General features: G+C 45.0%; 1 protein-coding gene across 1 annotated transcript in view; it reads right to left on the reverse strand.

Annotated features, from left to right (window-relative positions):
* Nucleotides 1–6163: 6163 nt before the first annotated feature.
* The window catches only part of LOC124720023, a 102872-nt gene continuing 82740 nt past the window's right edge, over nt 6164–26295 (reverse strand). Inside the window, exons 9-10 of the mRNA XM_047245273.1 lie at nt 21885–21955; nt 6164–7010 (exon numbers count right to left, since the gene is read on the reverse strand). Coding sequence (XP_047101229.1) covers nt 21952–21955 — 4 coding nt within the window. The 3' untranslated portion in view covers nt 6164–7010; nt 21885–21951. The remainder of the gene's footprint in view (nt 7011–21884; nt 21956–26295) is intronic.

Below are 26295 nucleotides of genomic sequence, written 5' to 3' on the forward strand. Positions count from 1 at the left end.
AAGCTGGAATAGTAAGTGAACTGTTTGTTGTTTCTACAAATATACAGGGTTATTGTATATGATGGACCCATTTTCAAAAATTCATATCTATTCAAGTACAAATCGAAAATGAACAGGTTTTATACCAATGAAAAGAGGAAATTTCAGGGTAGTCGTTCTGTTTCACTGTCAGTTGTGAGAGATGGCGACTGTAGAGCACAATGTCTTCTGCATTCCCGAGTTTGCAAAAGGGAGTGACAAACTGCACTTCAACGAGTGTTTCGTACCAAATTTGAAATTCAACCACCGACTCGCAAAAGCAGTTTAAACAGAGAAAAAGCACAGGCCAACTGCATGCATCAGAGGATGATGTCCACCGGATTCGAGAAAGTTTCGTGGGCAGTATCTGTAAGTCTACCAAAAGAGCCAGTCGAGAACTCAGAATGCCCCAACCGACTGTATGGAAAGTTCTGAGACAGAGTTTCTCATGCAGGCTCTCAATCCCAATGACAAAGAGAAGTGTCTTCTATTTTGTGGTTATGTGCTAGCAAAGATGGAGGATGATGCAGTTCTACAGAGTGCGATTTTTAGTGACGAAGTCGTGTTCAGCTTTGGTGTATCGCCGCACATTGACATGTGCATCACTTCTTTGCCTTGCGTTTCAATACGAGTCGGACACTGACTATTCGTCACATTCGTAAATTGTAATCGGTGCTATGAACAAACACTGCCAACACTGTCATACACTCAAATACAAAGGTGAATCTGCTGGTTTCTGCTGCGCATCTGGAAAAGTTGTATTGCCACCACTGAATTCGCCGCCAGAGTCACTGAAAACACTTCTGGCTGGAGCTACAAGATTCAGGGCCAAGTGTATCATCAAATTTGCCCTTTAATGCCGATGCCTGATACCGATTCAAAATTTCTGCAAATCTACTTCGTGGGTGATGAGCAGCAGTAAATAAATGCACGCTGCCAGTACAACCCTATCGAGCAGATGGAGGAGCGAGCAATAGTGGGTATTTCAGAATCGTTTTTACACAATCATAACCAGTTGGTCCAGTTGTTCAATACCGTTTCAAACAGACTGCAAAATGACAACTATACAATTGTCATCAAAGGAGATAAAGTACCATCTGGGCAGCACGCGGGCCTATATAATGCACCGACCATTAATGAAGTTGCAGTTGTTACGGTTGGCGACACATTTGAACGTCGAGATATACGAATCCGACGCAGAGATAACACAGTGCATACTATTGAAGACAGTCATCGCTCTTACGACACTTTGCAATATCCATTGATATTTTGGGAAGGAGAAGATTAATATCATTTAAATATCAAACAAAGAAATCCAGCAACAGGTACAATCTACATGTCATTACCAAATATTTTATTTTTATAAACAATTAATTTCTTTTTGTCTTAATTATATTTTTACTTTGCAGGTGCAGAAACCAGCAAGAAAGTGAGCACAATGAACTTCTATGCATATCGGCTGATGATTCGTGCCAATAAAGACAATAATGTTCTCCGATGCTGCCAGCTGTTTCATCAATATATCGTTGATATGTATGCGAAAACTGAAAGCAAGCAATTACGATACATCAGGTATAATCAAGCGAAACTTCGAAATGAGGAATACATTCATTTGTGTGATGCTATTGTTGGTAATGTAGATGGAATAACTAATACCAACGACATCGGTACTTCATATATTCATCATATATTGGTAGCCCACGCAAGAATATTCCAGACACCATAACTTTTGTGCGTGTGTACAAACGACCAGAGTTGTTCATTACATTTATATGTAATCCAAAATAAGATGAAATTAAAATTGCGTTATTGCCAGGTGTCGTAACTGCAGGAACAAGCCAAGTCTAAATACAGTCTTTCTCAGGCAGTACGACAGAAATAGTCCGTAAACAGTAGGTGAGATAAAATGTAAGGTAAAGGCTGGGCGTGGCAGAGGGGTCATAAAGGAACACAACTGGAGAGCCAAGGCGGAGGTCCAAACTGTCGGGCAGCTACGCGTGATAAGAAAAGAAACAGACTTCTTAACGAGACAAAAGAAGCTCTGTGTAGGGACTCGTGACAAGTAGGCAATTAACTATATCAACGGAAAACTTCTGGTTAGAGAGAGAAGTCTGGGATCAGAGAGAGAGAGAGAATGAAAGAAAGCAAGAAAGAAAGAGGGCCCTCGGTGGGGACCGCACTACGTCACGAGCAGCCAACGAAGGGCCCAGGACGCAGTGCGTGACCGTATTGGGAGAGGCGCCTCTATCCTTCCCCCCAACCTCTGAAGAAAAATAACAATAATAATACTTAAACGCTACCAAATGAGGGTAAGTCGCCTTCGACACGTCACGCCGAGCGCCGGACGGGTCAGACGGGCAGAGCTGAAAAAAACTCGGGAGAACGCCACTCCGGCGACTCTCGGTGTTAGGCCCCGGGCAGCGACAGTAGTCGGCGTGATAGCGGCAGCCGACTCGGGCCGAGGAACGGGCCGTAGGCAGGCAGCCGGAGACAGTCACCGAAAAGCGTCAGGGTGTAGCCGCGGGACTCTGACGTAGAGAGCTAGGAAGTGCTGCAGAGCTTCTAGTAGGCAGTCGGAACGGTGGAATCGGTCACCGCCTCTGTATTAGACTGCTTTCCTGTGAACGCTATCACCACGCAGTTAGGGTGAGGTGTAATTCTTCGGAATAAACTGCAACTTGTTAAAGTTAGCAAGACTTCAATTCCACCCGCTTCCTGGCCTGGTACCTTCACATCGGGGATTTCCACCTCTTAGCCAGATCAAAAAGCCTCCCTCTCACTAAGGTCAACAGGTGGCTAAATCCCTTTCGTGAACCGTGTCGCTCAATCTCTTGCAATACCCACGCTTGGGCCGCGACACAAATAAAAATTTTGGGTGCACAACAAGAGAAGGCACAAAGGCACATAAGCAATTGGCAGGAAGTTGTGGTGACTCGCAACTTTCAGTATTAGTAGCCCCACTACGGCAGAGTGCAGAAAGGTAGTCCTTGCGGGTGCAGAGGAACGCAGGACAGTGGCAGCGAGACGCAGAGTGACGAGGCACAGTGGTGCCTAAGCAGCCAGTGTTCGAGACCGAGGGTCCGAGACGAGCAGCAGCAGCCGTAGCAGCGGCAGCCGAGGCGAGCGACAGGGTCGGCACAGCCCAGCAGAGCGGTGGCCGATACATCGCAGCAGCGCAGGTACAGAGACGGAGCGGAGCAGCGCGGTACAACGCGGATCGACAGAACAAACGGCGCACCCCAAGAGAAGCAGTACTTACAAGATTGTCTTAAGAATATTGTATCTTTGTATTGTAAAGTATTAACATAGTTAAGATGCCCCAGACTAAGGAAGATCCATCATCCTCCACTAAAGGTAAGATGTCAGTGAAGGAAGTCTTATGTCTTGTTTCGAAAGTGTTTGAAGGGAATAAAAAGGATTCAAGGGAATTTATTGAAAATGTAGGTGTGCCATTTGAACTAGTAAAGCCAGAGGAACACGGAACGTTACTGAAGTTCGTTAAAGCAAAAATAACCGATGACGCCAGATCGAAACTGCAAGCGCACAAACGCACATGTACGTGGCAGGAGGTGAAACGTGTTCTAGACGAAAACTATGCGAGTAAGAGTACCATAGACTACTGCACATGTAAGATTTCCCAAGCAAGACAGGAACAGGGAGAGCCAATCGCAATGTGGGCAAGCCGAATAGACAAAATGCAGAGAGATTTTAGAGAAGCAGTAAACAGAGTTACAGCTAGAGAAAACTTGAAGGGTGCGATAGAACTGATTGAGTTGGGGTTAGGTTGTTTGGGGAAGGAGACCAGACAGCGAGGTCATCGGTCTCATCGGATTGGGGAAGGAAGTCGGCCATGCACTTTCAAAGGAACCATCCCGGCATTTGCCTGGAGCGATTTAGGGAAATCACGGAAAACCTAAATCAGGATGGTCGGCTGTGGGATTGAACCGTCGTCCACCCGAATCCGAGTCCAGTGTCTAGAACTGATTGATACATTAGGAAGTGCCTGCTTTATACAGGGGTTAAGCAACAATAGAGTACAAACAATAGTGAGAAGCAGAGGTGACGAAATTACGTTAGCAGCAGCAGTGGAGTTGGCACTGCAGGAAGAGTGTGCAATACTGTCCACGAAAGAGCGGGGACTAGTCCTGAGGGTAACCTTCAACCGTGGGAAGGAAGCAGTGGAGAGCACTAGAGAGATTAAAGAATTGAAATGTTTCACATGCGGGTTGAGAGGCCATATTGCAAGCAAGTGTAGGAAGAATAGGCCAAAGGGCAGACTACGGGCAAAGAATTTACAAACTTTCGCTACGGGTGCGACAAGCCGGGGCACACAGGCGCAGAATGCCGGGTGAGGTTAAGGAAGGTTCGTCCGATAGATGCAAGAGATTTCTGAGGAAGTCACAGAGAAACCGATGGAGGGCTACGGGAGTGTAGATGTCCAAAATGTAATTTACCAGGGCACCGTGGATACCCATGTACAAGGGTAAAAGACGTAGCCTGCTACAAGTGTAAGCAGCAGGGCCACTAAGCTAAAGGTTGCCACGAAGGGCCCTGGCACGCCTGGGGAAAAAGGCAGCGTGCCAGTATCCAGTAAAACCATCAAAGTGGTGCAGGGAAACTAAGAGGCGGCAAGGCCGCACAGTCGGGCCTTGTTGCGATAGGTAAACCCACAGTTTGGATAATCGACTGTGCAACAGAGAATGATGTTTTAGTACTGTATTGCATAGAGTAGAGGTATTTGAAGTTATTGACAGACACTGCAGCACAGTTGTGTTTGCTCAAGAGAACAAGTAACGGTAGAAAGTGCACTTAGGATTAATGAAGCTGAAAGGCTTTGGCTAAAAGGCGTGACTAGTGAAGCTTAACACCTCATAAAGACTCAAGCGTGAAATTACTCGTGGCCCATTCACAGAATGTAACTCTCGCACGGAAATTGTTCCCGTGCAGCTCCTGGGTCAGTGACGTGCGGTACGGGTGAAACGTCTGGCCGTGTACTATACGCCACGCAGATGTGAGACTGACACCAGCGACTGCAGCAAAGGCCCGTAAGCTGACACGAGGATCTGCAGCTAAAACGAACACCTCCACCTCCTCACTTTCTGCAGTTCTTCGTCTGTTACTGCGACACATTACCGAGCTGCCCGTTTCCCGAAGTCGTAGTTCGGCACGTAAGAACGTAACGGCTGCCAGAGCTCTCCACCTAGGGTATCTCACATCGTACGCCACGGCTGCTCCAGTGGCACCGCGTCGGCGCTCGCCGAGCATCAGAACACGTCAACATACTCGTTGTTCGTGTATGCCATCTTCATCCGATGCCAGTAACTGTGCCCCGTTTGTTTGTGTGGCTGGAACTGTCGGGTATATGGCCACGTGTTGCGACAGTCGGCAGGTCGGCAGTCCAACAGCGCATCGTGGAAGCCTTCTCGCTCTGTGACACCGGCAACGTTACAACTTGGCCGTACCACAGTTAGAAGGTGCACTGTGTTACACACAGCATGTGAGGTATCGTCCCCTGAAACTTTTAAGGGTTGTAGCTCCCAAACTGAAGTGATAGGAATGTAATTTAAATTGATGTATACACAGCTGGTGTTGCGATTCCAGTGCCTGACAGAAACAACTACTGTTCCATTTAAAAAGTTGTATCTTTTTACTGTAATTCTTTGGATAATAATACAATAAACTATGTTCATAGCTCCGCTGACAGTGTAACATTTCTTATGGTGACCTACCGTAATAAATATTTCCGTCGCCTATTACTTCATAACTTACAGAGGCAAACACATTTATTGAAACACCCTGTATATAATAAAGTTGTTGGTTTCAAAAATTCAGAGATGATGAGGATTACGTTTAAAAGCAAACACTCATCATTTTCATTTTAGCTCTAACCTTGGCAAAATTTTGTCTTTCAACAAGTTAAGTAAAGACATTGGCAAATACCTTCTATGGTACTAGAGGGAGTTACAAAGGTAAAAACTTTAGGGGGAACACACAGACTGGATTGAGCCCAGCAAATTTGACCAAGCACACAATCTGCTCCATTTCCTTCCAAAACTAAATTCTGAATTGCCAAAAACTGCATTTGATTAGTAAAAAATAAATACTTAATAATATAACACATTTAAGAAACACAATAACAGAGCTGAAGTTAGTCCTTATAGTCTTCAGAAGCTTACACTCTTCTCACACAGCAATACAGTTACCATAAATATCCCATATCTTCACATAAGTAAAGTCATTCAACCAGGTGCAAGCAACAGTTTGGTAATATTTGCCACAGTTGCACAGAGCAACACCAAGTGGTCAGAGAACGGTATGCAATTCACAATGCCACTTGTGTAGTAGAATTTAATTCTTTGTACATTAGTGTCACTAACCTCAGCTTTTATTCTGTCACATTAAACTCAAAAAACGGAAGCTTCACAGCAGAAATTGGTCTCTAACAAATTGTACTACGCAAGTGGTACTGTGTATTACGTACCACAACAAAAATCTTGTCACACACAGTGTGTGGATTCTTTTCTAGCACATACAAAAGAACTCTCTGAATTTTGTACAGAGTGTCACATGATTAAAGACAATCCAAATGCCATCTCACACATCTCGCACATCTCGCACGAGCAGGCGCTGTCCCACACTCTACACCAACAACCCGACTCAGACACTGCAGCCTTCTGTAGCCAACTGCATATTGATTTCTCACAATACAAATGGCATTCTGCACGTAACCTCAGATGCGTGTAACACTGTACGTGCCCCATTACGATCGAAGCAGTGTAGGATCCAGGACAACCAAAATTGTACTTCCTACACGTTACAAACATGCTTTCCATCTCCAGAGTGTAATGTCCGAGTTTCATATTTTTGTGACTCACGACATTCTGGTGCAGACACTCAGCAACAGTACGTGTCATCGTCTGGACTGTCACTGCTACCTGTCTTCACGTCACGGTGAGCCGTCTTCTTCGTATAGCTGCAGAACCGTTTGTTGCCTGTGGGAATGAAGATAAACAAAGTGACGTGAGAGGAGGAAAGTATTACACAACGCAAAATTTCTACAAAAAAATTGGTAATTTCCCAAAACTGGAACAAAGATTTAATATTTCTGCTTCACGAGAAGTGGGACATACACTGTAAATCTTGCAGAAGCCTACTCGAGCATCTCTGAATTCTTACATTCCTGTTATACATAATACCTGTATTACTTAATGGTTCTTGTTGCTGCTGATAAAGTTTCAATTTGACTGTGAATTATGCAATGACAACACAAGACACAAAATAACTTTTAACAATAATGGGAAGGTCTGGATGGAGCAATACATAAAATAAGGGAAAAGCAACCACTCAACTATAGCAGACTGACGACTGGAACACAGAATGTTTGCAGTTTTGCTAGAAAAAGAGCTAGTATGAAAGCTGTTTTCTGTTATACGAGGGTAATCCCGAAAGAAAGGTCTCCTGTCTATTTCTACAATGGTTTACATCAGTTTACAGATTGAACATTCAGCTATTATTTGACATAATCACCATTTCTGTCAAAGCATTTTTTAGACGTTGTGGCAGTTTTTGTATGCCCATGTCAACCAGCTCGTGGCCATGCTGTTCAGAAAGTTACGAACCTCTTCTTTCATCTCGTCATAGGAGCTGAATCATTTTCCGGTCAAATGTTCTTTTAACCTAAGGAACAGGTGATAGTCACTGGGCGCCAAGTCAGGACTATAGGGTGGGTGGGTGATTATGTTCCACTGAAACTGTTGCAGGAGAGCAACAGTTGGCCGAGCGACGTGTGGGCGAGCGTTGCCTTGCAGAATGTGTACACCCTTGCCCAACATTCCTCTTCTCCGGTTTTGAATTGCCTGTTTGAGTTTTTTCAGAGTCTCACAGTGCCTGTCAGCATTAATTGTGGTCCCAGTGGGCATAAAGTCGACCAGCAATACCCCTCCTCAGAAACTGACGGTCTCCCGCTCCTTTGTTCGTCACGAATTGCGGTCCGACCAGCAGCAAAACACTCTACACTACTTACGAACATTTTTGACATCTGTGCACGACTCACCATACATTTCCATCAATTGCTGATGGATTTCAATCGGTGCAGTGCCCTTTGCATTCAAAACCCAATAACTGCACGCAATTCGCACTTGGCGGTAACATCCAACGAGAGCTCCATTCTCAACGGCTGCCAAGCCAAGACTGAGCGACTCAGTGCGGAGTGTGCATGTTTACACACAGCACGTGAGGCACTCTTCATAACAGTGTGACCAACTGCCACACAGAGTTCTGTACTTATAAAAAAGTAGGAGACCTTACTTTTGGGATTACCCTCGTATGTTTCTGTGTTCCAGCCATTAGTCCTATACAGAAAAGTACAAGATGGTTAGAATAAAGCTTTCACTGCTTGAGAGGACTCCCTCTGAAAAACATGTGATTGTAGGACAATGAAACTATGTGGATACACTTGTAATGATATGTGCATGAAAGGTAACGAATAAATGACAGGGGGGAGGGGAAACACACACACACACACACACACACACACACACACACACACACACACACACACACACACACACACACACTTAAATACCCCCATGAGAGGGTAATATTTGTTAACTGCATTCCATGTCTATGTTCCAAGTTACAAACGTTGCTCAATGTAATGATCATCAGCATCCACAGCAGCCTAGAACTGCACTACCGTATTTACTCAAATCTAAGCCGCACTTTTTTCCAGTTTTTGTAATCCAAAAAACCACCTGTGCAAAGTAAGCGGAAGTTCTGTAAAATGCTGGTAGGTGCCGCCACAACTAACTTCTGCCGTCACATATATGTAGCGCTACAGACGCATGCTTTGCAGGCATAAAGATAAATACTGGTGCCAAAACCCCTGTGCCAGTAAATAAATTAAAAGGGGTAGAATACGAGCTTTTTTCTCCACCACAAATTTCGACCACTGCATTTTTGTACACTATCCAACGAAGTAAACAGAAATTCCATAGTATTCGTCATTGAATGTAGCAGCCTTTCAAATATTCATAGCTACAAAAATAAATTTCTTTAGACAAAAATACCAACAATGCACAAGGCTTTATGATTGTTGCACAAGTTGATACGCTGGGGCTCATTAAGATTTCACATAGCGGCACCTATTACTTTGTGGAATTTTGTGAAGTGCTTGTTGGTGTTTGTGAAGCACTTTCATTATAGTTCCAAATTCAAGAGGGGAGTTATTTCTTTTGCGGAACAAAGTTCTAATCGTGCTGCAGGTCTGCAATACTGGATTGACGAGAGCAACATCAGGCCATGGCGACTGCAGAGAGACAAATTATTTGAATGTTCAAGTAGCTAGAAAGCATTTAGTGGGTCAAAGTGCGGCCGATACCATGCACTAGAAGTGATTTTGAATGAATTTGTTAAGGAACAGTGTCAGAAATTCCTGCCTGTGAACACCGAAATTTTAAAAATTAAAGCACATGAAACTGCTCGAGAGCAAAAAACCGAAAATTTTAAGGCTAGTCGCAGCTGGAGTGATCTGTTTACGAAGCGCTGGGGTTTTTCACTTCGGAGGCGACCTTCAGTTGCACAGAAGCTGCCGAAAAATTATGAAGAAAACTTGTGGAATTTCACCACTTCTATTATTTGGTTCTAGTTGATCATTATCAAAGAAAGCAGCAGTGTAAGTTTACAACAAATAGCAGAAAAGCAATACCTTCTTGGTCAGACAGTAAATGCTGACCAAACTCCCGTATCTTTCGACATGCCATCAAATTATACTGTTGACGCCAATGGAAAGAAAGACATAAGTGTTCTTACATCAGGGGGTGAAAAAACAGCGGATGTCCTCAGGCCTGCTTGCACAGCAGATAGACGTATATTACCCCCATTTGTAGTTTTTAAGCGAAAGACTTTACTGAAATCAGAAGTGTTTCCAAAAAGTGTAATTGTACGAGCAAACAGAACTGGGTGGTTTTCGGAGGACATGGTGCTGGAATGGATTAGGCCTGTGTGGAATCGCTGTCCTGGCGCAATGCTTGGTTTACGCAGTCTGTTGGTTATTAGATGTGTACGCAGGGCATACAACAATTGCAATAAAAAGAAAATTAGAGGAAAGCAAAACGGACTTGGCAGTAATTCCAGGCGGGATGACGTCAATTCTGCAACCACTCGACGTCTTCTTGAATGAACCATTTAATGACAAGCTTAAATGCATGTACACAGACTGGCTTTCGAAAAGCGACAGACAACTGACACCAACGGGATGTGTGAATGGCGCAAGATTGTCGCAAGTGTGCCAGTGGGTTTATGATGCACGGAAGTGTGTTCCAAATCAGACTGTGCAACAAGCATATAAAAAAATGTTCGGTATCCAATGCACTAGATGGTACATAGAACTATGCTCTGTATGAAGAAATGAGCAACAAAGAATCGAGTGATAGTGATTTAGAATTGTGACTGATATTTTAAACATTTCGTATAAGATGTATTAAAAACCTAATACAATTTTATTTTAAATTTCAGCATTTAATTTCTAAGTTACTTTCACTGGTATTTTATAAGTGTGGCTACTCTTCATTGCACAGGTTAGAAAAGTATGGAGAGCTGCATCAAACCAGTCTATGGACTGAAGGCAACACCAACACTGCATTTGAAGTCATCACTAAAAAAATCTACTACTAAAATCCGACTGGCAAGACTGTTGGGGACGTATGTCAATATGACCAACTCTACATTCTGAATATTTTCCTACCTGTGACAAGAGATGGTTGCTAATAGGAACCTTTACAAAATTGTGAATTACATGCAGTAGTCCACCATAAGAATAATATGAATCTAAACATTACGCCCTGTATTCTTTTGTGTTTGCTTCTATCTCATTTAAATCCTGTCTGGCTAATAAACTATGAAAATAGAGTGAGACAGCAGCAAACACTGAAGAATATAGGTATTGTGTCATATTTATATTCGTATTATTCTTATGCTGAATACTGATATTATCAGAAATGAATCATGGCAACTGACTAGATTTTTAAATCTAAGATGAGTAATTTCTGTGCAGAATGTAATGCACCAAAGAGGTGCCTGCAAAATTTTTGCTAAACTCTCATTCAGAACATCTTCTATCATACACAGTCTATTATTTGGTTCTTGTTGATCATTATCAAAGAAAGCAGCAGTGTAAGTAACAACAAATAGCAGTCTCTTGCCATTGTTTTGCTAATGAGACAATTCCTCTCTTTTTTATTGTAAGCAGTGGTAGTGCACACAAAAGCAAGCCATGCCGCGAGCGGCTACAGGTTGTAAACACTCATTATCAGAATGCGACAAACAATGCGTGACACAGTACAGTAATTCATTTTCAGCTTTGAGTGACATAAACACTTATAACAAAGAGAATGGCACTTATCAGATCAAAGAAAAATAAGCAATCAATTCAAACCAGACGAAGCACATGAAAAAGGAAGGGTACCCGTATAAATACGGACAGAGTGCCTGACGCATAGCAATGGCTAACTGGTAAAGCTTAACTGCTAAGCTTGTGACTCGAACCAAACTACTGTAGCTGTATCTTCATCTATTCGACCTAAATTGTGTCTCGCATTACAATGGACCAACTTTGTTTCAATTTGGAGGTGCGGTCTAAAACTTCTCTGTCCCCCTGAATTTCGAGTCTCAGATTCTCGGTGTGGCTTAGATTCTGGAATTTTTTTTTCCCTCGATTTCGAGTCTCATTTTTCACGTGCAGCTTAGATTCGAGTAGTTACAGTAGACACACTATTTCACAACTGTTCGCAGCACTTTTCTAACTGTGGAACGTTCAGTAATTGTGACGTAGCTGGAAGAGTGCACACTGCATCCAGTATTCTCAGCCGTGGCAACAGTAACATTGTGGTGCACTTAGCCATCGCCCTCTATAAGGAGCAATTTCCAAATATCCAGTTAATTCGAATTTCTGAATTGTGTTCAACCCTGGTGCGCAAAGAGGACCACTCTGTACTTCTTTAATACATGTACACCGTCTGTCGGTCAGGTGATACGTGGGAAGCCAAACGGCGAGGTCGTCAGTCCCGTTGGATTAGGTTGGTTGGTTGTTTGAGGTTAAAGGGACCAAACAGCAAGGTCATCAGTCCCTTGTTTCAAATAGACTCCATTCTGCTAACGGGACATCTCAGAAAAGTCAGAACAAGAAAACGGAAAAAGGGGAAACGTAAAAGGGCAGTCACGTTGTCAATAGTAAAAACAAATGAGGGAAGTTGGCAAGAGAACGAACCCAACACTATGCTGAAGCAGCATAGGCAAGACCACCTGTGACTTAAAAGGTACAACTGCTATAATGCAGAAAGTACGTATGGGAATAGAAAAACTAACCAAGCCTTAAAAAGAAGGGGTAAAAACAGAGTAAAAGGGAAAGAAAAGAGGATTCCGGTCAGGGAGGTGAATCGGGAATCTCTGAACACTGCCTACAGTGGGAGACACCCAAACACTCACCGCCCTGCCCCAACACCAGAGGGAGATTAAAAACTTTAAAACTGAGAATAAAAACCACTCTCCCGGAGGAAACCTAGAACCAGAGAGACCATCCGGGAATCGTCAGCCAACATCAAAGGTAAAGTGTGGGGGAGTCTGTACTTAGCACGCAGAGCCAAAAGAAGGGGGCATTCAACCAAAATGTGGGCCACTGACTGGAAGGCTCCACAACCACATAGCGGGGGTGGCTCATCACACAAAAGGAAACCATGGGTCAGCCTGGTATGGCCAATGCGGAGACGACACAGTGTGGTCGAGTCCTTGCGGGAGAGGCGAAAGGAAGAACGCCATGGGCCTGGATTCACTTTAATGGCACGAAGTTTATTAGACAGTGGAGTAGCCTCCCAAGAATTCGCCCATGACTGTGCAAAGTGGGATTTGATGTGAAGCCGTAAATCCGCTGCAGGAGGGGTTACAGAAAACGGGGGGTAAGTAACTGCTCCCCCAGCCAAACGATCAGCGAGCCTATTACCCGGGATACCCACATGGCCCGGGACCCATAGGAAGTCAATGGAACAAGCAGCACGGTGAAGATCAGCGAGATGGTCATGGATGGCAGAGACCAAGGGATGGCGCGAAAAACACCGGTCAATAGCAAGAAGGCCACTCATCGAGTCCGTACATAACAAAACGCGGTTGTGTTGGGATTGTTTAATAAAGGTAAGGGCCCGGGAAATTGCCATCAATTCCGCAGTAAACACCCCACATGAGGGTGGCAGTAGATGATTTTCCGTTCCAACAAAGGACGTGAAGGCGTACCCAACGTGATCAGCAGATTTAGAGCCATCAGTGTAAAAAACAACAGCATCCCGAAACTCCCATAAAATTTGGCGGAAAAAGGAACGGAACACCACCGGGGGGAGCGTTGGATTAGGAAGGCTGGGGAATGAAGTCGGCTGTGCTCTTTCAAAGGAACCGTCCCGGCATTTGCCCAAAGTAATTTAGAGAAATCACAGAAAACCTAACTCGGAACAGTCGGATGCGAGTTTGAACAGCCGTCATCCTAAATGCGAATCCAGTGTGCTAATAATTGCACCGCCTCCTCAGTCATATGTCATTAGCCACGCTTTCCACACAGTGCCCGAATATCGAGACACAGATTGAAAAGCTCTGTTAGCTACACAGCAAGTAGCAGTGTCCGTTACAAAGCTACACTCCAGTAAAGTACTGTAAATAGCATTCAGCATCAAATAGTTTAGAAAAATAGTTTTCTGGAAAAATAAGCTACTAGCAGCACAAATTTTAACTAATGGTAAAACCAAGGAGGCACCAGATCTTTTGAAGTAGCAGCTGTCCTCTAAATTTTCTCATTACAATTAAACAGCACGAGCACGAACAGCACTCGGCAGTTATTGTTCACACAGTATACAAATTAATTCTCGTAAGGGTCTACAGATTGCGCGCAGCTGTACAGTACGTAACACGCGCTTGCCAGCCAACCCGTCTGGAATGCTGACAATTTGTTTGTCAGTACATGTGAATCCGGCCGCAGTGCGAGGCAAAGTACGCGACTGGCCGCTGCCTGCAGCGTGCAGTATTAACTAGCACGGCCTCGGGTGTGAGTATGTCTCTTTTCTTAGCTCACCGTGGAGCCTTTCGATACGACCGTAATTAGCCGGTGTTAGGATGTCAGACACAGTGCTGACGGGTACACGTAGCGCACATGTTTTATAATCCGCCTCTGTTAATAAAACTGTTTAAACTTACTTCTCAGTGTTCACGTATTGCCGTACCTCGAGAACCTGCCGCTTACAAATCCTGACAAAATATTTGTGTAATCGTCATCCGGGGCAACAACAAAAACACCTCCCTTACATTCTCTACAATTTCTGTGTCTCGTGTTAACGTAGACTTTTAATTGTTCTCCATCCCTGAAGGCTCTCCTCCTCAATGGGGTCTACAGAGAATGGTAAACGAAAACATTAAGCTGCACACCAGTCACACTCCTTGACATAAAGTCACAATATTCACTAAAAGTTTTACCAGCCAAATAGAAAAACACAGATTTCTATATACTTCATTTCAAACTTTATTTCTTAAAGCTGAAAAATGCTACTATATTCTCATCGAATGCTCTCAAGTACATACGGTAAGGACAATATTAGTGAAAGAACATGCTTCGAGTTGTTTCGATGCTTCAAGAACGGTGATTTTAATGTCGTAGACCAGCATAGTGGTGGAAGAGAGAATGTTTTCGAAGATGCAGAATTGGAAACATTGCCGAGTGAAGACTCGCATCAAACTCTAGGAGAACTGGCACGATTAGTGGGAGTGACACAGCAAGCCATTTCAAAACGTCTCAAGGCTATGGGCATGACTCAGAAAGAAGGAACTTGGGTCCCATGTGAGCTGAAACCGAGAGACATTGAACGGTGTGTGTGTGTGTGTGTGTGTGTGTGTGTGTGTGTGTGTGTGTGTGTGTGTGTACAGTTGCTTCAGAGGCAAAAACGGAAGAGATTTCTGCATCGTATTGCAACCAGGAATGAAAAATTGGTTCATTACGATAACCCTAAACGCAAAATATCACAGGGATATCCTGGTCACACTTCCACGTCGTCGGCCGAACCGAATATTCACGGCTCCAAGAGGTGTTAAAACCAAGTCAAACAATCACAGGTGCTTGTTTTTGAATGCAATTAATGCGTTCAACCAGAGAATTAAAAGACAAAAGGCCTCAATACAGAGAGAGGCACGATAAAGTGATTCTGCAGCACAACAACGCTCGACCCCACATTGCGAAAGAGGCCAAAACGTACTTGGAAACGTTAAAATGAGAAGTCCTACCCCACCCGCTGTATTCTCCAGACATTGCTCCCTCCGACTATCACCTAGTTAGATCAATGGCATATGGCCTGGCTAACCAACACTTCCGATCTTAAGACGAAGTCACAAATTGGATCGATTTGTTGATCGCTTCAAAAGATGAACAATTTTTTCGATGCGGAATTCGTACACTGCCCGGAAGATGGGAGAAAGTAGTGGCCAGCGATGGAAAATACTTTGAATGATACATGTGTAACCAATTTGTTTCATTAAAGCCTCAAATGTGGGGAGAAACAGCAGAAGCAAAGTTGTACACCTTGTAATAATTTTGATCTTAAACCGTCCACCATTTTGTCAACATTATTTTATTAACTGTTTGCAACATGCCCTCAAGCATTACATGTGAGACAGTGCCAGTAATTACGAAAAGGACAGACAGCTACTACAATAAAGATGACATGTAAAATTGCAGACGGGCACGACAAAGAGACTGTTGCACATCAAGCTTTTGGCCAAAGCTTTCATCAGAAGAAAAAAAAACACACAAGCAAGCAGACCTCACACACACAAGGGACTGCTATTTCTCGCTCATCAGGCCAGGCTGAAACAAATGCACCGAATGGGAGCAACAATCTGTACTAGAATGGGAAAGGAGGAAGAGGAAACATTGCTGCTCGGTGGAACGTGGACGGCCTACCAGGGGTGGCGGGCAAAGCTACCAGGGGTGGCGGGCAAAGCTACCAGGGGGGGGCGGGCAAAGCTACCAGGGGGGGGCGGGCAAAGCTACCAGGGGGGGGCGGGCAAAGCTACCAGGGGTGGTGGGCAAAGCTACCAGGGGGTGGTGGGCAAAGCTACCAGAGGTGGAGGACAAAGCTACCAGAGGTGGAGGACAAAGCTACTCCTGTAGTGTCGGGAGGGGGGGCAGGGGAGGGGGGGGAGGAAACGGAGCGGAAAGGAGAGGAGCAAAGAATGGGATGATCCAGTGGGTGTACCAGCAGAGAGCTGGGCAGATTGAGGGTGAGGGGATGCGAGTTGAGAGGAGGTGATAACACCTATCTGCGTAGTTAACCAAAGTTGTGAAGCAGCAATTGAAATTTAGCAACTTCCCCCATGAATCATGGACCTTGCCGTTGGTGGGGAGGCTTGCGTGCCTCAGCGATACAGATGGCCGTACCGTAGGTGCAACCACAACGGAGGGGTATCTGTTGAGAGGCCAGACAAACATGTGGTTCCTGAAGAGGGGCAGCAGCCTTTTCAGTAGTTGCAGGGGCAACAGTCTGGATGATTGACTGATCTGGCCTTGTAACACTAACCAAAACGGCCTTGCTGTGCTGGTACTGCGAACGGCTGAAAGCAAGGGGAAACTACAGCCATAATTTTTCCCGAGGACATGCAGCTTTACTGTATGATTAAATGATGATGGCGTCCTCTTGGGTAAAATATTCCGGAGGTAAAATAGTCCGCCATTCGGATCTCCGGGCGGGGACTACTCAAGAGGACGTCATTATCAGGAGAAAGAAAACTGGCATTCTACGGATCGGAGCGTGGAATGTCAGATCCCTTAATTGGGCAGGTAGGTTAGAAAATTTAAAAAGGGAAATGGATAGGTTAAAGTTAGATATAGCGGGAATTAGTGAAGTTCGGTGGCAGGAGGAACAAGACTTTTGGTCAGGTGATTAAAGGTTTATAAATACAAAATCAAATAGGGGTAATGCAGGAGTAGGTTTAATCATGAATAAAAAAATAGGAGTGTGGGTTAGCTACTACAAACAGCATAGTGAACGCATTATTGTGGCCAAGATAGATACGAAGCCCATGCCTACTACAGTAGTACAAGTTTATATGCCAACTAGCTCTGCAGATCATGAAGATATTGATGAAATGTATGACGAGATAAAAGAAATTATTCAGGTAGTGAAGGGAGACGAAAATTTAATAGTCATGGGTGACTGGAATTCGTCAGTAGGAAAAGGGAGAGAAGGAAACATAGTAGGTGAATATGGATTGGGGCTAAGAAATGAAAGAGGAAGCCGTCTGGCAGAATTTTGCACAGAGCATAATTTAATCATAGCTAACACTTGGTTCAAGAATCATAAAAGAAGGTTGTATACCTGGAAGAATCCTGGAGATACTAAAAGGTATCAGATAGATTATATAATGGTAAGACAGAGATTCAGGAACCAGGTTTTAAATTGTAAAACATTTCCAGGGGCAGATGTGGATTCTGACCACAATCTATTGGTTATGAGCTGCAGATTGAAACTGAAGAAACTGCAAAAAGGTGGTAATTTAAGGATATGGGACCTGGATAAACTGAAAGAACCAGAGGTTGTAGAGAGTTTGAGGGAGAGCATAAGGGAACAATTGACAGGAATGGGGGAAAGAAATACAGTAGAAGAAGAAAGGGTAGCTCTGAGGGATGAAGTAGCGAAGGCAGCAGAGGATCAAGTAGGTAAAAAGACGAGGGCTAATAGAAACCCTTGGGTAACAGAAGAAATATTGAATTTAATTGATGAAAGGAGAAAATATAAAAATGCAGTAAATGAAGCAGGCAAAAAGGAATACAAACGTCTCAAAAATGAGATCGACAGGAAGTGCAAAATGGCTAAGCAGGGATGGCTAGAGGACAAATGTAAGGATGTAGAGGTTTGTCTCACTAGGGGTAAGATAGATACTGCCTACAGGAAAATTAAAGAGACCTTTGGAGAGAAGAGAACCACTTGTATGAATATCAAGAGCTCAGCTGGCAACCCAGTTCTAAGCAAAGAAGGGAAGGCAGAAAGGTGGAAGGAGTATATAGAGGGTTTATACAAGGGCGATGTACTTAAGGACAATATTATGGAAATGGAAGAGGATGTAGATGAAGATGAAATGGGAGATAAGATACTGCGTGAAGAGTTTGACAGAGCACTGAAAGACCTGAGTCGAAACAAGGCCCCGGGAGTAGACAACATTCCATTAGAACTACTGATGGCCTTGGGAGAGCCAGTCATGACAAAACTCTACCATCTGGTGAGCAAGATATATGAGACAGGCGAAATACCCTCAGACTTCAAGAAGAATATAATAATTCCAATCCCAAAGAAAGCAGGTGTTGACAGATGTGAAAATTACCGAACTATCAGTTTAATAAGTCACAGCTGCAAAATACTAACGCGAATTCTTTACAGACGAATGGAAAAACTGGTAGAAGCGGACCTCGGAGAAGATCAGTTTGGATTCCGTAGAAATGTTGGAACACGTGAGGCAATACTAACCTTACGACTTATCTTAGAAGAAAGGTTAAGAAAAGGCAAACCTACGTTTCTAGCATTTGTAGACTTAGAGAAAGCTTTTGACAACGTTAACTGGAATACTCTCTTTCAAATTCTGAAGGTGGCAGGGGTAAAATACAAGGAGCGAAAGGCTATTTACTATTTGTACAGAAACCAGATGGCAGTTATAAGAGTCAAGGGCCATGAAAGGGAAGCAGTGGTTGGGAAAGGAGTGAGACAGGGTTGTAGCCTCTCCCCGATGTTATTCAATCTGTATGTTGAGCAAGCAGTAAAGGAAACAAAAGAAAAATTCGGAGTAGGTATTAAAATTCATGGAGAAGAAGTAAAAACTTTGAGGTTCGCCGATGACATTGTAATTCTGTCAGAGACAGCAAATGACTTGGAAGAGCAGTTGAACGGAATGGACAGTGTCTTGAAAGGAGGATATAAGATGAACATCAACAAAAGCAAAACGAGGATAATGGAATGTAGTCAAATTAAATCGGGTGATGCTGAGGGGATTAGATTAGGAAATGAGACACTTAAAGTAGTAAAGGAGTTTTGCTATTTAGGGAGTAAAATAACTGATGATGGTCGAAGTAGAGAGGATATAAAATGTAGACTGGCAATGGCAAGGAAATCGTTTCTGAAGAAGAGAAATTTGTTAACATCGAGTATAGATTTAAGTGTCAGGAAGTCGTTTCTGAAAGTATTTGTATGGAGTGTAGCCATGTATGGAAGTGAAACATGGACGATAACCAGTTTGGACAAGAAGAGAATAGAAGCTTTCGAAATGTGGTGCTACAGAAGAATGCTGAAGATAAGGTGGGTAGATCACGTAACTAATGAGGAGGTATTGAATAGGAATGGGGAGAAGAGAAGTTTGTGGCACAACTTGACTAGAAGAAGGGATCGGTTGGCAGGACATGTTTTGAGGCATCAAGGGATCACAAATTTAGCATTGGAGGGCAGCGTGGAGGGTAAAAATCGTAGAGGGAGACCAAGAGATCAATACACTAAGCAGATTCAGAAGGATGTAGGTTGCAGTAGGTACTGGGAGATGATGAAGCTTGCGCAGGATAGAGTAGCATGGAGAGCTGCATCAAACCAGTCTCAGGACTGAAGACCACAACAACAACAACAACAACAACAACATTCAGATGTACATTGTGCAACTGTATAGCCAATTGTGAGTAGCTACCTATCCTTTGCATAAGAGTTAAGGTTACAAGCTGGACTTCACATTATTTGATAAGAGACAGTGTATTTTACAATACACACTCCCACATACACTATGTGATCAAAAGTATCCGGACACCTGGCTGAATATGGCTTACAAGTTCGTGGCGCCCTCCATCAGTAATGCTGGAATTCAATACGGTGTTGGCCTACCCTTAGCCTTGATGACAGCTTCCACTCTCGCAAGCATAATCAGGTGCTGGAAGATTTCTTGGGGAATGGCAGCCCATTCTTCACGGAGGGCTACACTGAGGAGAGGTATCGATGTCGATCGGTGAGGACAGGCGCGAAGTCGGCGTTCCGAAACATCCCAAAGGTGTTCTATAGGATTCGTGTCAGGACTCTGTGCAGGCCAGTCCATTATAGGGATGTTATTGTCATGTAGCCACACTGCCCCTCCTAGTCACTAGGAGTCAAGATTTGGATGAATACGGAGGCCAATCCATGCCTGCATCAATGAATTTGGGACAACCCATCACTTTGACAGTATTCCCAAAATACTGGTCAGAAAAGTAACATCTGTTTCCTGTAATGTCATCAGGGCCCATTTTGCACAAACCACTCGGCGCCTGGTCGATCCTAAATCACTTGCGGTGAGGTGACAAACTGTTTCAAAATTGTAGCGTAAATTCACTTTACCTTAATTCTCGCACGAAAAAGGGGCTGATAATGTATCTGCTGCATACCACAGGCCAAACATTAACTTCGGAAAAATGTAGAGGTTTTGTTTCACACAAATGGGGATTTTCGAAATGTCAAAATCATCAGTTTTGCTTATTCGCAAGTTCATTCAAATATGAGTGTACTTCGTCTGTGAACCAGATGCAGCTAACATCAAACCCTTCCTTATCAGTCATTATGAGAATCTGATTTGTCACACAGTGGTTATGGGAAGACCTACTACTTTGGATTTCAAATATAAATGCGTAGAGTGTTTCCCTGACATGTATGTACACTGGAATGTTTCAATCTGGTCTCTGCTGCAGTTCTTCGTATGAATTTCCTTTGATGTTGCCGAGGAAGTCCAGAAACTGAGACAACATTTTCTGGAGTAGCTACAGCCGGCCCGGGGGGACGCTGCGTGGGTATTCGAATTTACCGAAGGCTTGCAAGTGGTTTCGATGTCTGGTCCTTTTGTAGAATTAAACTGTTTTCGAATACAGCACCTCGTCCCAATACTGTGTTCTAATGTGTGATTTTACAGCACCACGAACATACACCATTCCACAGAACACACCATTCACCAAAAAAGCTCTGCGACTGGTTTTATTCCCAGTACGTAAGCCTCAAACGTGTTTCGACACAGCTGTGTCACCTTTGCCGAAACAAACAGGACGGGCAGCTAGCGGCAGACCTGGAGGCGTGTGTCAAACCGACCTTAGTGCTGCTGCTCAGTGATAATCTAAGGTCTAAACACTTTTTGGATTTGCCTGCACTATTTCGTGCCAATATTTAATATTCCCTGTACAGTTTACTAGTCCAGATTTGCAGTGCAGTGACCCACGTTTGGTATGTGTGCCAATCAAAAATTTATATATATATATATGACGTGATAAGAAAGGTCAAAAATTTTTCCTATTACTATAAGAAGAGGGAGAAAAAAATTTAAACAAAGGGAATATTACGGATGGGAAGTATCAGTTCAAAAAGAGGCCGCGCCAAACCAATCTTCGATTGAAGATGACGACGACGACGACAACTGGTCACTTGTGTGGTTCTTCGACATCTCCCGGCATAATTCTCGGATGGACAATAGCGAGTACAATATTTCAGCTGGCGACCGGTTCGTCGACATGAGGCGCGCCGACAAACTGCCTGCCGAGGAGCCGGTGAGAGACTCGACGAGCTGCACCAGCAGAGGAGCCGTTCGCCTCATGCCTTCGCCATTTCCTGGGTATTTAGTTCATCGGTGCATCTGATGGTGGAAATTTGGTCACCTCACTGAAATGCCGTGCCTGATCTATGGCCGTGCACCAGTGAACTAGCTCGTCAACTGCTCACAGCTTTTGATATCGTGTAGTACTAGTTGGATGAAAATTTACTGGGCCGAGTTTGACTCATTAAAACACTAAACATTTATACACATACCTGCCTCTTCTAACTCATTCAGTTCATCCGTCTTGTGGTAGACAGGCTATCACTCCCTACTGCCAGTTCACCTGCAAAAATAAACAAAAGGGATTATATGATGCTTATCCTTAGTTGATATATATATCCTTTCGTCTTTCCCTCTCCTTCCCTCTTTCCTGATGAAGCAACCGTGGGTTGCGAAAGCTTGAAATTAGTGTGTGTGTGTGTGTGTGTGTGTGTGTGTGTGTGTGTTATTGTCTCTATCAACGTACCAACGCTTTTGTTTGGTAAGTTACAGAATCTTTGTTTTTAGATATATTTTTCCCACGTGAAATGTTTCCCATATATATATCTATCTGAAAACAAAGATTCTGTAACTTACCAAACAAAAGCGTTGGTACGTTGATAGAGACAATAACGAACACAAACACACACACACACACACACACACACACACACACACACACACACTAATTTCAAGCTTTCGCAACCCACGGTTGCTTCATCAGGAAAGAGGGAAGGAGAGGGAAAGACGTAAGGATGTGGGTTTTAAGGGAGAGGGTAAGGAGTCATTCCAATCCTGGGAGTGGACAGACTCACCTTATGGGGAAAAAGGGACAGGTATACACTCGCACGCACACACACTTATCCATCCGCACATACACTGACACATACACTGACGTGGGAAAAATTATATACACTCCTGGAAATTGAAATAAGAGCACCGTGAATTCATTGTCCCAGGAAGGGGAAACTTTATTGACACATTCCTGGGGTCAGATACATCACATGATCACACTGACAGAACCACAGGCACATAGACACAGGCAACAAAGCATGCACAATGTCGGCACTAGTACAGTGTATATCCACCTTTCGCAGCAATGCAGGCTGCTATTCTCCCATGGAGACGATCGTAGAGATGCTGGATGTAGTCCTCTGGAACGGCTTGCCATGCCATTTCCACCTGGCGCCTCAGTTGGACCAGCGTTCGTGCTGGACGTGCAGACCGCGTGAGATGACGCTTCATCCAGTCCCAAACATGCTCAATGGGGGACAGATCCGGAGATCTTGCTGGCCAGGGTAGTTGACGTATACCTTCTAGAGCACGTTGGGTGGCACGGGATACTTGCGGACGTGCATTGTCCTGTTGAAACAGCAAGTTCCCTTGCCGGTCTAGGAATGGTAGAACGATGGGTTCGATGACGGTTTGGATGTACCGTGCACTATTCAGTGTCCCCTCGACGATCACCAGTGGTGTACGGCCAGTGTAGGAGATCGCTCCCCACACCATGATGCCGGGTGTTGGCCCTGTGTGCCTCGGTCGTATGCAGTCCTGATTGTGGCGCTCACCTGCACGGCGCCAAACACGCATACGACCATCATTGGCACCAAGGCAGAAGCGACTCTCATCGCTGAAGACGACACGTCTCCATTCGTCCCTCCATTCACGTCTGTCGCGACACCACTGGAGGCGGGCTGCACGATGTTGGGGCGTGAGCGGAAGACGGCCTAACGGTGTGCGGGACCGTAGCCCAGCTTCATGGAGACGGTTGCGAATGGTCCTCGCCGATACCCCAGGAGCAACAGTGTCCCTAATTTGCTGGGAAGTGGCGGTGCGGTCCCCTACGGCACTGCGTAGGATCCTACGGTCTTGGCGTGCATCCGTGCGTCGCTGCGGTCCGGTCCCAGGTCGACGGGCACGTGCACCTTCCGCCGACCACTGGCGACAACATCGATGTACTGTGGAGACCTCACGCCCCACGTGTTGAGCAATTCGGCGGTACGACCACCCGGCCTCCCGCATGCCCACTATACGCCCTCGCTCAAAGTCCGTCAACTGTACATACGGTTCACGTCCACGCTGTCGCGGCATGCTACCAGTGTTAAAGACTGCGATGGAGCTCTGTATGCCACGGCAAACTGGCTGACACTGACGGCGGCGGTGCACAAATGCTGCGCAGCTAGCGCCATTCGACGGCGAACACCACGGTTCCTGGTGTGTCCGCTGTGCCGTGCGTGTGATCATTGCTTGTACAGCCCTCTCGCAGTGTCCGGAGCAAGTATGGTGGGTCTGACACACCGGTGTCAATGTGTTCTTTTTTCCATTTCCAGGAGTGTATAAAAACAAAGATGAGGTGACTTACCGAACAAAAGCGCTGGCAGGTCGATAAACACACAAACAAACACAAACATACACACAAAATTCAAGCTTTCGCAACAAACTGTTACCTCATCAGGAAAGAGGGAAGGAGAGGGGAAGACGAAAGGAAGTGGGTTTTAAGGGAGAGGGTAAGGAGTCATTCCAATCCCGGGAGCAGAAAGACTTACCTTAGGGGGGAAAAAAGGACAGGTATACACTCGCACACACGCACATATCCATCCACACATACGGTATAAGGTATGTGTGGATGGATATGTGTGTGTGTGCGAGTGTATACCTGTCCTTTTTTCCCCCCCTAAGGTAAGTCTTTCCGCTCCCGGGATTGGAATGACTCCTTACCCTCTCCCTTAAAACCCGCATGCTTTCGTCTTTCCCTCTCCTTCCCTCTTTCCTGATGAGGCAACAGTTTGTTGCGAAAGCTTGAATTTTTGTGTGTATGTTTGTGTGTCTATCGACCTGCCAGCGCTTTTGTTCGGTAAGTCACCTCATCTTTGTTTTTATATATATATATATATATATATATATATATATATATATATATAATGGAAGGAAACATTCCACGTGGGAAAAATTATATATGCTTGTGCCTGTATGTGTGGATGGATATGTGCGTGTGTGCGAGTGTATACCTGTCCTTTTTTCCCCCCCTAAGGTAAGTCTTTCCGCTCCCGGGATTGGAATGACTCCTTACCCTCTCCCTTAAAACCCACTTCCTTTCGTCTTCCCCTCTCCTTCCCTCTTTCCTGATGAGGCAACAGTTTGTTGCGAAAGCTTGAATTTTGTGTGTATGTTTGTGTGTCTATCGACCTGCCAGCGCTTTTGTTCGGTAAGTCACCTCATCTTTGTTTTTTATATATATATATATATATATATATATATATATATATATTTATAATAGAGGGAAACATTCCACGTAGGAAATATATATCTAAAAACAAAGACGATGTGACTTACCAAATGAAAGTGCTGGCAGGTCGACAGACACACGCGTCCGTGTGTGTGTGTGTGTGTGTGTGTGTGTGTGTGTGTGTGTGTGTGTATGAAAGAGAGAGTGAAAGAAAGAAAGAAAGCGAGAGAGGGAGAGAGAGAGAGAGAGAGAGAGAGAACTGGACAGAGTAATCAAGCTTAACAGCTTATGACACAGTTTTATTTCTTGAATAATAATGCTCTTAGTTACAAGTGTTTTGTGTCTTGCATTTATCACTGGCGACCTGCCAGCACTTTCATTTGGTAAGTCACATCATCTTTGTTTTTATATATATACACTCCTGGAAATGGAAAAAAGAACACATTGACACCGGTGTGTCAGACCCACCATACTTGCTCCGGACACTGCGAGAGGGCTGTACAAGGAATGATCACACGCACGGCACAGCGGACACACCAGGAACCGCGGTGTTCGCCGTCGAATGGCGCTAGCTGCGCAGCATTTGTGCACCGCCGCCGTCAGTGTCAGCCAGTTTGCCGTGGCATACGGAGCTCCATCGCAGTCTTTAACACTGGTAGCATGCCGCGACAGTGTGGATGTGAACCGTATGTGCAGTTGACGGACTTTGAGCGAGGGCGTATAGTGGGCATGCGGGAGGCCGGGTGGACGTACCGCCGAATTGCTCAACACTTGGGGCGTGAGGTCTCCACAGTACATCGATGTTGTCGCCAGTGGTCGGCGGAAGGTGCACGTGCCCGTCGACCTGGGACCAGACCGCAGCGACGCACGGATGCACGCCAAGACCGTAGGATCCTACGTAGTGCCGTAGGGGACCGCACCGCCACTTCCCAGCAAATTAGGGACACTGTTGCTCCTGGGGTATCGGCGAGGACCATTCGCAACCGTCTCCATGAAGCTGGGCTACGGTCCCGCACACCGTTAGGCCGTCTTCCACTCACGCCCCAACATCGTGCAGCCCGCCTCCAGTGGTGTCGCGACAGGCGTGAATGGAGGGACGAATGGAGACGTGTCGTCTTCAGCGATGAGAGTCGCTTCTGCCTTGGTGCCAATGATGGTCGTATGCGTGTTTGGCGCCGTGCAGGTGAGCGCCACAATCAGGACTGCATACGACCGAGGCACACAGGGCCACCACCCGGCATCATGGTGTGGGGAGCGATCTCCTACACTGGCCGTACACCACTGGTGATCGTCGAGGGGACACTGAATAGTGCACGGTACATCCAAACCGTCATCGAACCCATCGTTCTACCATTCCTAGACCGGCAAGGGAACTTGCTGTTCCAACAGGACAATGCACGTCCGCATGTATCCCGTGC

The sequence above is a fragment of the Schistocerca piceifrons genome, chromosome 11 (genome assembly GCF_021461385.2).
Source record: "Schistocerca piceifrons isolate TAMUIC-IGC-003096 chromosome 11, iqSchPice1.1, whole genome shotgun sequence".
NCBI classification, from domain to species: Eukaryota; Metazoa; Arthropoda; class Insecta; order Orthoptera; family Acrididae; genus Schistocerca; species Schistocerca piceifrons.